The sequence below is a fragment of the Coregonus clupeaformis genome, unplaced genomic scaffold (assembly GCF_020615455.1).
Source record: "Coregonus clupeaformis isolate EN_2021a unplaced genomic scaffold, ASM2061545v1 scaf3793, whole genome shotgun sequence".
Taxonomy (NCBI): Eukaryota; Metazoa; Chordata; class Actinopteri; order Salmoniformes; family Salmonidae; genus Coregonus; species Coregonus clupeaformis.
The window spans coordinates 24861-38703 of record NW_025537247.1 but is presented as its reverse complement, the minus strand read 5'-3'; the positions used below and the strand labels follow the sequence as shown (position 1 = coordinate 38703).

Below are 13843 nucleotides of genomic sequence, written 5' to 3'. Positions count from 1 at the left end.
ATATGTTTGAGTGGGACGAGCATTAAAACAAACTTTTCTCTCCGTCTCCCTGTAGTTGCTCCATATCCACAACACGTTCCTGGAGAGTCACTATAACTGGGAGCTGGTGCTCTGGTGTTCCTCTCTGTCTCTCTTCCTGCTACGCTTTGTTACCCTCGGCTCAGAGACCAGCAAGAAGTACAGCAACACCTCCATCTTACTGACAGAACAGGTAGACAGGCTGAGACCAGCAACAAGTACAGCAACACCTCCATCTTACTGACAGAACAGGTAGACAGGCTGAGACCAGCAACAAGTACAGCAACACCTCCATCTTACTGACAGAACAGGTAGACAGGCTGAGACCAGCAACAAGTACAGCAACACCTCCATCTTACTGACAGAACAGGTAGACAGGCTGAGACCAGCAACAAGTACAGCAACACCTCCATCTTACTGACAGAACAGGTAGACAGGCTCAGAGACCAGCAACAAGTACAGCAACACCTCCATCTTACTGACAGAACAGGTAGACAGGCTCAGAGACCAGCAACAAGTACAGCAACACCTCCATCTTACTGACAGAACAGGTAGACAGGCTCAGAGACCATTCAACAAGTACAGCAACACCTCCATCTTACTGACAGAACAGGTAGACAGGCTAGAGACCAGTCAACAAGTACAGCAACACCTCCATCTTACTGACAGAACAGGTAGACAGGCTGGACCATTCAACAAGGGTTACAGCAACACCTCCATCTTACTGACAGAACAGGGTAGACGAGGCTCAGAGAGCCAGCAACAAGTACAGCAACACCTCCATCTTACTGACAGAACAGGTAGACAGGCTCAGAGACCAGCAACAAGTACAGCAACACCTCCATCTTACTGACAGAACAGGTAGACAGGCAGGGAGGCACACACAGAACCGGTATAGTTGTAGCAAGACATTGGAATTTGACTTTGAGTTCGCCAATTAATACTGAGGAAGAACTAGCAGATGCACCACACTTGCTAACTTGTGTAGTTACATAGGAACACCCACATTTAAGTGACAGGACATGATAAACGAAAGGTTCATCCATTTTGAATGTTATATATTTGTTTGTGCATCTCTGAGTGATGTTCTACCGATTCCCTGGGTCATGTTATGTTTTCATGTGTATCTGAGTTATTGGCGTTAAAGCAGGCAGAAAATAGTCCGGTAAAACGTATCACTGTGATAAAGTCGCTGTCACTACACTGGAAGTTAATAGGAATACTACTTTTAGATCGCGAAAACTTATATCATACATGTCAGATTTCAATACTGGCCGATGTCTTAACTCGGGAGGATGTCTTCTCTCGAATGAGCCATTGATAATATTTTTGCTATATTCCTACCTCGAGAACGTTGTAATTTAACGGAGGGTCTAGCACATCTTCCCTATTTGTCTGCCTCTTTAGTCCAGGATGCGTTGTATGGTGCGGTAACGCCCCACCCAGTAGACTGTCGACCAATCGCGTTCACGTTGTCATGCTGCGGAACGTGGTTGCTAAACTAATCGCCACGCAATCCCTTCTCAAAGTCCGCGTATATGTCGGGAAACGTACCTATTTTCCTCGAAAGTACTTAATGTCACGATTCCAAAGCTATACGATATTCCAGATATCACGTTAATTATCTCACATATTGGAAAATATTTGTAATGTTGTACTTCTTGTTGACGTAATTCGTGCTGATGTGTTTTTGAGCTAGCGCCCAATAGACTCCCATTCCCTCCTGAAGGAGAGCGTTCGGTGTCCTAGAATCACCCAGAATGCATCGCGCGGCCCATTGAGGTAGCACGGGCAACGTTTCCCATCTCCTCAAAAGTATATCTGCCGTTACGAATGTCAGATTCCGTCTGCAGGTTGAACATGGTGAGATTGTAAGCGATTTCACAGCTAACTAGCTACTTTACATGCTGATATTGTCTTTGGTATTATTGTGTGTAGCTATGTTTGCTTGCTAGCTAGCTAGCCAGCCAGCCCATAGAGAGAGCATTGCATTGTGGATTTTGTAGTCGACTTGAGCTGCAACAGATTTCCACAACGATTTTCCATGTTGCTACCAACAAAATATTGTTCTCACATATTAGTGTTATTTAACACTGTAAATTAAAGGAATTAGTGGTTTGGGGTGGATTTTCCATTTTGTTGACCAGCTGTTTTCACCAGATCAATCTGTACCTGAAGATGGAGAAGAAACCAAACAAGAAGGAGGATCTGACATTAGTCAACAACGTACTGAAGCTGGCCACCAAACTATTGAAGGTATGGCAAGCTCCATCTCTCTATTCTCTCTCTCTCGCTTCCTCTCTCTCGTCCGTCTTCCTCTCTCTTCCACTCTCTCTCTCTCTCTCTATCATTACCTCTTTATCATCTCCTTTCATTAATCTCTCTCTCCCTCCATCTCCTCCCCCCTCCCCAGGAGTTGGATGCTCCGTTCAGGCTGTATGGTCTGACGATGAACCCGCTGCTCTACAACATCACCCAGGTGGTCATCCTGTCTGCTGTGTCTGGGGTCATCAGTGATCTACTGGGCTTCAACCTGAAGGTAACACACAGGAGTGTGTGTGTGTTTGAGACTGTGTGTCCGTGCATGCGTGTAGTACTACTACTTATGCACCAGTTTATTTTAAATAAAATGGAGTTGATTTGTTGAGTGTGTAGATATCAGTATGAAGGAAGAACTTACCATACTTTTCTGTCCTCAGCTCTGGAAGATCAAATCATGACAGTAAGCTGATCAGGACACAGTTGGCTCTCTGGAAGATGTGATATATTCTCTCACCACACGAGGGCGTTGTTCTCCTTTCGCTCACTGACTGACTGGGCTTCCCTGTATCTATGGACTGACACACAGCCCTGTTCATATCAGAGTGCTTACATTTCACTTGTGCAATTCAAGATATATTTATTTTACCCTTTCAGTATTTTAGTTTTTTTCTTCATATTTTGTTTTAGGAAAAACGTTACGAAATGTTTTAATTGTTCAAAAAGTTATTTTAAGCTATACAGGTTTCGTGTTCTCAGAGGGATGGGATCGAAAAACAGCAAGATGACAATTCAGTTAAAAAGACAATAAAATAGGTAAAAGAGTTCCATCACTTCAGACTAGTTAGTACAATGCGCATTATAATGCAGCTCTTTAGTTTCACGACTGTGACCCACCCACACACACACAGTCATTTCACTGTGAGAACTGCAACGGGCAGTCGTTTCAGATCATAGACGGACTGTAATAATAATCATGTGTTTTAAAGCCTACATACATACACACAGGTTTTACTTCCTGGTAAATTCAATGTAGGCTTTTTTTTTTGCTTTTGACAACAACGGTATACCAAAGTTCAAGAATAGATGAACAATGTTTCTATGTGTTTGGAGTTTATAATGATAAGCTAAGTGACAGCTGTTGTGGATAGACAGAGGCAGGATCAGAACACATCAGAGACGATTGGTGAGAAACAGTACTGGCTGGATGGGAGGTACAGTACTGGCTGGATGGGAGGTGTACTGGCTGGATGGGAATATCCAAACCTAACCAACTGCTGTATATCAAATACAGACATTTAATTGTATTTGATCCAGGCCTGCTAGCCAAAACTAAACGGTGTGTGACTGACAACTACATGAATGTTGTTAACTATGTTTTTTTTTTTTTGGGGGGGGGTGTGTAATGGAAATGTGTTTCTTGCATACTCCAAGTCCCCCTGAGACCTTGAGGGAGTGGGGTCACAGCTATTTATGGTGATGCCATTCAGTATTGGCTTCTGTACTCCCAAGCCTATTTTCTAAACCAGACACTGAGTGATGTGTGCAGTCAGGTTCACTATTACTATTCAGGCATGTAAGCCATCGTCACAACCCAGTCAAAACGTTGCTTTTTCTTACCTTCCCTTTTTACTATTTTACGTTGCATGGCTTTAATTTGAGTTATTTCAATGGTTGGACTGTATTTCAAGCAATAACTCGTAGCGCTACACAGATAGACTGAAAGTGTTTGTATTACATTTAGAACAAAGAGGTCCTAGGTCTTAGTCGCTGTACACACTCGATGTTCGCCGCTACAGTTTGGAATGCCTGACAATGTGCACTTTAAAGTAGTGTAAATCTAATATGTTACATGTTTCAATGTAGTTGTTCTTTTTGGCGTGGCTCAGTCTGTGTGAAGATGACCATAGTGCTTTTTATTTGCTGGAAAATACTGTATTATTAACACGCAAAAAAAAAAAAAGTTTGATGTTGCTTCTTTTTCTTTCTCTGGCATTGGGCTTTTTTTCTTTCCTTTTGTTGTAAAGATGGTTACTCATTATTTGTAGTTGTGAGAGAAAAGAAACAATTTGCTGTTACTTGAGTCTGAAAAATTTATTTAGAAAATTACTCTGAACGTGTCCGAAATAGCACCCTAATCCCTAGTGCACTACTTTTGACCAGAACCCTAGTCAAAAGTAGTGCACTATATAGGGAATAGGGTGGCATTTCAGACGCACATTTGTTTGCGTTGTGATTCCGTTTTCAAAGGAAGTCTGCATATTTATGTTGAAGGAAAAAAAAACTACTTTTTGTGAGCTGGTCTGTTTTATCAGTTCTAGGTGTTTATAAGAAAAATAAAAATGGACATTGTTGTGTCACAGACTCAACTTTTAGTTTCTTCCTCCATACTGCATTTCATCGTTGTCAAACCATACATACATACATCATATGAGCAAAACAACAGTTTAGATTTCATCATGGCTGCATACCAATACCTGTTCCCTATATAGTGCACTACTTTTGACCAGACCTCTATGGGTCCTGTTCAAAAGTAGTGCACTACGTAAGGAATAAGGTGCCATTTGGGATGCAAACCCATAATTCATTCCTTGCAGAACACTTTCTTAACTTAAAACATATTTCATATACATTACATTTCTTCATGTATACCACCCCTTGTAGAGACACTCGATCAAATCAAGCGATCTTATGTCTTGATGGGAATCATCATTGACATAAACTGACATATAAATAATGTCAACCGTAATATCTATCAGGATACACATCAGCCTGAACAGGACCAATGGTTGTCACAAAAAGAAAAGACCTGTAGAAAGTTATTCATCTTATTAAAAATCTGTATACCAAATTTTCCTTGTAGGATAATCATGTGTGATACTTGCTATTTAGGCAATGTTAGGGCTCGGTTCAATCCATAGCGCTGGAGATCCCCTGTATAGCGCCATTGAAATGTAAAGGCAATGTTTGCAGAGACTGCATATGTCGGGTCAGTCTAAAATTGTAATTGCGCTACTCCGTATATCTTCAGCGCTACGGATTGAATCAAGCCCATAATCTTCGTTAAAAAAAAAATGAACAGACCAAAAAACTTCCGCATTAAATGTCAAGTTTGAGTTGAGGTTCAGTTGAACATAATCATGAGATCAAATCATAATGACTTGTCCATCAAGCGCTACAATAATTAACAGCAATACGTTCATAAAGCCAACTCCATAGCTGTACATGACTGTGTCATACAAAGTAATTTAGAATACAAACGATCATAATAATTTCAGACGTGATACTAAATCATTAGTTGAGAGAGAAGGCATGTGTTTAACTATTTTGATCCTAGTAAGTAGAGCTTGAAGTGTGAGAGTCTGTGGCTTTGAGGTTCAAGGTTATGGGTTTTTGTGAACATTTCTGCAATTGTCAACGTCAAAATTACAAAGAGAAATGTTCATCATGTGAAGGAGTATGAGGCTCTGGTGTAAAGATCTCACCCCATATGTTGCTGGTTCAGTCACAGCTCTGGATCAGGGTGTGTTGTGTTCACTAACCTCTGAAAAAGTAGACTGTTTTTCAGAGGTTTTCCTCCATAACTGCTGCTGTTCACAAGAGGGGAAACGCCCATGTCACAACTCCATGCTTATGGGGCGAAATCCTTACCACTGAGCCACCAGCTCCTTCACGTTTCAAACACATTTCTTTGTGTATTTGACATTGAGATTTGACTCTGGCGCCGCAGACACTTGCACATCCCGTCCACACGGGGGCAATGTTAAAGCCGAGACAAAAGCCCAGCCACAGATGAATGTGGCAGAAATCTCACCCAGGCCTACATGATGCCTACTGCTTAAAATGAGACACGTGAACACTGGAATCCTATCTATCTCCTCACCACTACCACTGACACCTGAACAAGAGACGAGTTGAGAAAGCAGTGAACTCATGACCTCTGGTGAACCAGGTGGGGGTCATCCCAGAGAGTGCAGCTAGTGCTGATTGATCTCTCCTCCTTTCCACTGGACCTTTCATAAGACTTGAAGAGACACCTCAGACTGTTTCAAAGTTGTCAGTCACTGAGCATCAGTAATACAAACACATAGTACAGTTTACTGTAGAAATATTCCATGAAAAAGAGACCCTAGAAAGAGCGGTGTGTTTTTAGAGACAACGGTGTGTGTGGGGTACCGATGGTGCCAGTATTTGTGATATTCCCTTTAGATCCATCAGAAGTAGGGCTGCAAACCTCCAGAAACTTTTCCACTATTCCCAGAGTTTCCAGAAATCAGTATTGAATAAGCAAGCAATCCGAGATCATCCAACTGGGATTTAGAAAAAACCTGGGATTTTGGAAAAGTTACCAGAATTTCGCAACCCCAAATTACACCACACTCTGTCTACCACTCTCCCTGCTGTAACCAGAGGATGAAGAGTCTGAGCAGCTGTTGTGGGAGAAGTCTATGAAGATGCCATCAGGGTCAGAATCCATAGAGTCTAGTATCTGATCTACCACCGTCTCCGGGCTGGAGGAACAGCTGGGGATAGACCCCGTCTCCGAACCAGAGCGGGCCGGACACAGAACCGAGGGGGACACTATCGACTCCCCCCCGCCGTGGAGGAAGGGTCCAGGGGAGTGGGAGTCCTGGAAGATGGAGGGTGAGGGGATGGAGGGCTGGAGGTGGGACCCCAAAGACCCAGACCCCACAGACCCACAGAGATCCAGACTTCCACCACCTCCCACCGCTGTCAGGCTGAGCTCCTGCTCCAGGCAGGAGAGGCTCGGCTGGGCCGCGGAGGCCAGGGAGGAACTGGTGGTGATGTCGGTGGTGGCGCCTTCTTCCAGACAGGAAGTCATCTCGCAGATGGAATGGCGGCGGATGCCCATGCTGCTCACGGAGCCTGTCTCGGCATCATACTCCACCACAGGTGTCAACATGGGCACATTGTAGGACTTGGAGCGGACCACCAGGTTCTTTGAGGGGGCGTCGCCTGGCTTGAGCCACCGCCGCTGCAGACGTTTTTCTGGAGAGGGGATGGGAGGAGGGTAGAAGAGGGATGAGTGAAGGAGAGAAAGAAGTGGTGAGATGCAGGGAGAAGAGAGGGAGGGAGAGGTGAAAACAAGACAGAAGCTCCAAACTAACAACAGATCAGTATTACACAGGAAACTAACAACACATCAGTATTACACAGGAAACTAACAACACATCAGTATTATACAGGAAACTAACAACACATCAGTATTATACAGGAAACTAACAACACATCAGTATTACACAGGAAACTAACAACACATCAGTATTACACAGGAAACTAACAACACATCAGTATTATACAGGAAACTAACAACACATCAGTATTATACAGGAAACTAACAACACATCAGTATTACACAGGAAACTAAAAACACATCAGTATTACACAGGAAACTAACAACACATCAGTATTATACAGGAAACTAACAACACATCAGTATTATACAGGAAACTAACAACACATCAGTATTACACAGGAAACTAACAACACATCAGTATTATACAGGAAACTAACAACACATCAGTATTACACAGGAAACTAACAACACATCAGTATTACACAGGAAACTAACAACACATCAGTATTACACAGGAAACTAACAACACATCAGTATTACACAGGAAACTAACAACACATCAGTATTACACAGGAAACTAACAACACATCAGTATTACACAGGAAACTAACAACACATCAGTATTACACAGGAAACTAACAACACATCAGTATTACACAGGAAACTAACAACACATCAGTATTACACAGGAAACTAACAACACATCAGTATTACACAGGAAATTAACAACACATCAGTATTACACAGGAAACTAACAACACATCAGTATTACACGGGAAACTAACAACACATCAGTATTACACAGGAAACTAACAACACATCAGTATTACACAGGAAACTAACAACACATCAGTATTACACAGGAAACTAACAACACATCAGTATTACACAGGAAACTAACAACACATCAGTATTACACAGGAAACTAACAACACATCAGTATTACACAGGAAACTAACAACACATCAGTATTACACAGGAAACTAACAACACATCAGTATTACACAGGAAACTAACAACACATCAGTATTACACAGGAAACTAACAACACATCAGTATTACACAGGAAACTAACAACACATCAGTATTACACAGGAAATTAACAACACATCAGTATTACACAGGAAACTAACAACACATCAGTATTACACAGGAAACTAACAACACATCAGTATTACACAGGAAACTAACAACACATCAGTATTACACAGGAAACTAACAACACATCAGTATTATACAGGAAACTAACAACACATCAGTATTACACAGGAAACTAACAACACATCAGTATTACACAGGAAACTAACAACACATCAGTATTACACAGGAAACTAACAACACATCAGTATTACACAGGAAATTAACAACACATCAGTATTACACAGGAAACTAACAACACATCAGTATTACACAGGAAACTAACAACACATCAGTATTACACAGGAAACTAACAACACATCAGTATTACACAGGAAACTAACAACACATCAGTTGAACAGCTGTGAATGGAGAGTACAAATCATGCATGATGAAATCTAAATCATTTAGCTGTATGAGTATTAGTCTAACTACCCAGTACGCAGGAGGAGTAGTGCATTGAGGATCCGTCGTTGGAGTAGAGGCCGTGGGTTCCCAGGTAGGGAGACACCACCTTCTGAACCAAAGCTTCCAGACGCAGGTAGTCCTCAGTCACTCCTTTAGACTCATGGACACCCTGGAACACATACACACATCACAGTTAGTCCTCAGTCACTCCTTTAGACTGATGGACACCTTGGAACACACACACATCACAGTTAGTCCTCAGTCACTCCTTTAGACTCATGGACACCCTGGAACACATACACACATCACAGTTAGTCCTCAGTCACTCCTTTAGACTCATGGACACCCTGGAACACATACACACATCACAGATAGTCCTCAGTCACTCCTTTAGACTCATGGACACCCTGGAACACATACACACATCACAGTTAGTCCTCAGTCACTCCTTTAGACTCATGGACACCCTGGAACACATACACACATCACAGTTAGTCCTCAGTCACTCCTTTAGACTCATGGACACCCTGGAACACATACACACATCACAGTTAGTCCTCAGTCACTCCTTTAGACTGATGGACACCTTGGAACACACACACATCACAGTTAGTCCTCAGTCACTCCTTTAGACTCATGGACACCCTGGAACACATACACACATCACAGTTAGTCCTCAGTCACTCCTTTAGACTCATGGACACCCTGGAACACATACACACATCACAGTTAGTCCTCAGTCACTCCTTTAGACTGATGGACACCTTGGAACACATACACACATCACAGTTAGTCCTCAGTCACTCCTTTAGACTCATGGACACCCTGGAACACATACACACATCACAGTTAGTCCTCAGTCACTCCTTTAGACTGATGGACACCTTGGAACACACACACATCACAGGTAGTCCTCAGTCACTCCTTTAGACTCATGGACACCTTGGAAGAAACAGACACACACACACACACACAATGTCTGAGGAGATCCAGTAACTATGTCAGAGGAGAGCCAGTAACTGTATGTCAGAGGAGATCCACTAACTAACTGTATGTCAGAGGAGATCCAGTAACTAACTGTATGTCTGAGGAGAGCCAGTAACTGTATGTCAGAGGAGACCCAGTAACTAACTGTATGTCTGAGGAGATCCAGTAACTAACTGTATGTCAGAGGAGAGCCAGTAACTAACTGTATGTCAGAGGAGATCCAGTAACTGTATGTCAGAGGAGATCCAGTAACTGTATGTCAGAGGAGAGCCAGTAACTAACTGTATGTCAGAGGAGATCCAGTAACTGTATGTCAGAGGAGAGCCAGAAACTAACTGTATGTCTGAGGAGAGCCAGTAACTAACTGTATGTCAGAGGAGATCCAGTAACTGTATGTCAGAGGAGATCCAGTAACTAACTGTATGTCTGAGGAGAGCCAGTAACTAACTGTATGTCTGAGGAGATCCAGTAACTAACTGTATGTCAGAGGAGAGCCAGTAACTAACTGTATGTCAGAGGAGATCCAGTAACTGTATGTCAGAGGAGATCCAGTAACTGTATGTCAGAGGAGATCCAGTAACTGTATGTCAGAGGAGATCCAGTAACTAACTGTATGTCAGAGGAGATCCAGTAACTAACTGTATGTAAGAGGAGATCCAGTAACTAACTGTATGTCAGAGGAGATCCAGTAACTAACTGTATATCAGAGGAGATCCAGTAACTGTATGTCAGAGGAGATCCAGTAACTAACTGTATGTCTGAGGAGAGCCAGTAACTAACTGTATGTCTGAGGAGATCCAGTAACTAACTGTATGTCAGAGGAGAGCCAGTAACTAACTGTATGTCAGAGGAGATCCAGTAACTGTATGTCAGAGGAGATCCAGTAACTGTATATCAGAGGAGAGCCAGTAACTAACTGTATGTCAGAGGAGATCCAGTAACTGTATGTCAGAGGAGAGCCAGTAACTGTATGCCTGAGGAGATCCAGTAACTGTATGCCTGAGGAGATCCAGTAACTGTATGTCAGAGGAGATCCAGTAACTGTATGTCAGAGGAGATCCAGTAACTGTATGTCAGAGGAGATCCAGTAACTAACTGTATGTCAGAGGAGATCCAGTAACTAACTGTATGTCAGAGGAGATCCAGTAACTAACTGTATGTCAGAGGAGATCCAGTAACTAACTGTATATCAGAGGAGATCCAGTAACTGTATGTCAGAGGAGATCCAGTAACTAACTGTATGTCAGAGGAGAGCCAGTAACTAACTGTATGTCTGAGGAGATCCAGTAACTGTATGTGAGAGGAGATCCAGTAACTGTATGTCAGAGGAGAGCCAGTAACTGTATGTCAGAGGAGATCCAGTAACTGTATGTCAGAGGAGATCCAGTAACTGTATGTCAGAGGAGAGCCAGTAACTAACTGTATGTCAGAGGAGATCCAGTAACTGTATGTCAGAGGAGAGCCAGTAACTGTATGTCTGAGGAGATCCAGTAACTGTATGTCAGAGGAGATCCAGTAACTGTATGTCAGAGGAGATCCAGTAACTGTTTGTCAGAGGAGATCCAGTAACTAACTGTATGTCAGAGGAGATCCAGTAACTAACTGTATATCAGAGGAGATCCAGTAACTGTATGTCAGAGGAGATCCAGTAACTAACTGTATGTCAGAGGAGATCCAGTAACTAACTGTATATCAGAGGAGATCCAGTAACTGTATGTGAGAGGAGATCCAGTAACTGTATGTCAGAGGAGATCCAGTAACTGTATGTCAGAGGAGATCCAGTAACTGTATGTCAGAGGAGATCCAGTAACTGTATGTCAGAGGAGAGCCAGTAACTAACTGTATATCAGAGGAGATCCAGTAACTGTATGTGAGAGGAGATCCAGTAACTGTATGTCTGAGGAGAGCCAGTAACTGTATGTCAGAGGAGAGCCAGTAACTAACTGTATATCAGAGGAGATCCAGTAACTGTATGTGAGAGGAGATCCAGTAACTGTATGTCTGAGGAGAGCCAGTAACTGTATGTCAGAGGAGAGCCAGTAACTAACTGTATGTCTGAGGAGAGCCACTAACTAACTGTATGTCAGAGGAGATCCAGTAGCTGTATGTGAGAGGAGATCCAGTAACTGTATGTCAGAGGAGATCCAGTTACTGTATGTGAGAGGAGATCCAGTAACTGTACGTCAGAGGAGAGCCACTAACTGTATGTCAGAGGAGATCCAGTAACTGTATGTCAGAGGAGATCCAGTAACTGTATGTCAGAGGAGATCCAGTAACTAACTGTATGTCTGAGGAGATCCAGTAACTAACTGTATGTCAGAGGAGATCCAGTAACTGTATGTGAGAGGAGATCCAGTAACTGTATGTCAGAGGAGAGCCACTAACTGTATGTCAGAGGAGATCCAGTAACTGTATGTCAGAGGAGAGCCACTAACTGTATGTCTGAGGAGATCCAGTAACTAACTGTATATCTGAGGAGAGCCAGTAACTAACTGTATGTCAGAGGAGAGCCAGTAACTGTATGTCAGAGGAGATCCAGTAACTAACTGTATGTCTGAGGAGAGCCAGTAAATAACTGTATGTCAGAGGAGATCCAGTAACTAACTGTATGTCAGAGGAGAGCCAGTAACTGTATGTCAGAGGAGAGCCAGTAACTAACTGTATGTCTGAGGAGAGCCACTAACTGTATGTCAGAGGAGAGCCACTAACTGTATGTCTGAGGAGATCCAGTAACTAACTGTATGTCAGAGGAGATCCAGTACCTGTATGTCAGAGGAGAGCCAGTAACTAACTGTATGTCTGAGGAGAGCCACTAACTGTATGTCTGAGGAGATCCAGTAACTGTATGTCAGAGGAGAGCCAGTAACTAACTGTATGTCTGAGGAGAGCCAGTAACTAACTGTATGTCAGAGGAGATCCAGTAACTGTATGTCAGAGGAGAGCCACTAACTGTATGTCTGAGGAGATCCAGTAACTAACTGTATGTCTGAGGAGATCCAGTAACTGTATGTCAGAGGAGATCCAGTAACTAACTGTATGTCAGAGGAGATCCAGTAACTAACTGTATGTCAGAGGAGATCCAGTAACTAACTGTATGTCAGAGGAGATCCAGTAACTAACTGTATATCAGAGGAGATCCAGTAACTAACTGTATGTCTGAGGAGAGCCAGTAACTAACTGTATGTCTGAGGAGATCCAGTAACTGTATGTCAAAGGAGAGCCAGTAACTAGTATGTCAGAGGAGATCCAGTAACTGTATGTCAGAGGAGAGCCAGTAACTTAGCCTGTATGGTCAGACTGGAGTCAAAGTAAACATAACTGTATGTCAGAGGAGATCCAGTAACTGTATGTCAGAGGAGATCCAGTAACTAACTGTATATCAGAGGAGATCCAGTAACTGTATGTCAGAGGAGATCCAGTAACTAACTGTATGTCAGAGGAGATCCAGTAACTAACTGTATATCAGAGGAGATCCAGTAACTGTATGTCTGAGGAGAGCCAGTAACTGTATGTCAGAGGAGAGCCAGTAACTAACTGTATGTCTGAGGAGAGCCAGTAACTGTATGTGAGAGGAGATCCAGTAACTGTATGTCAGAGGAGAGCCAGTAACTGTATGTCAGAGGAGATCCAGTAACTGTATGTCAGAGGAGATCCAGTAACTGTATGTCAGAGGAGAGCCAGTAACTAACTGTATGTCAGAGGAGATCCAGTAACTGTATGTCAGAGGAGAGCCAGTAACTGTATGTCTGAGGAGATCCAGTAACTGTATGTCAGAGGAGATCCAGTAACTGTATGTCAGAGGAGATCCAGTAACTAACTGTATGTCAGAGGAGATCCAGTAACTAACTGTATATCAGAGGAGATCCAGTAACTGTATGTCAGAGGAGATCCAGTAACTAACTGTATGTCAGAGGAGATCCAGTAACTAACTGTATA

The 13843-nt window shown here is 42.8% G+C and overlaps 2 protein-coding genes across 2 annotated transcripts in view; one reads left to right on the top strand and one right to left on the bottom strand.

The window, feature by feature from the left end:
- Nucleotides 1-55: 55 nt before the first annotated feature.
- Nucleotides 56-4646, top strand: LOC123490385 (protein PHTF2-like; the record flags this gene model as incomplete). The annotated part of the gene is given in 4 exon segments (XM_045220425.1): nt 56-211; nt 2179-2274; nt 2432-2557; nt 2718-4646. Coding segments are annotated over 4 exon segments (399 nt in total), but the record flags the coding sequence as incomplete, so codon positions are not given.
- LOC123490386 (proline-rich protein 5-like) overlaps nt 4242-13843 on the bottom strand; it is a 31347-nt gene continuing 21745 nt past the window's right edge. The window contains exons 4-5 of the mRNA XM_045220426.1: nt 8948-9089; nt 4242-7287 (exon numbers count right to left, since the gene is read on the bottom strand). Of these exons, the coding sequence (XP_045076361.1) occupies nt 6647-7287; nt 8948-9089 (783 nt within the window). The 3' untranslated portion in view covers nt 4242-6646. The remainder of the gene's footprint in view (nt 7288-8947; nt 9090-13843) is intronic.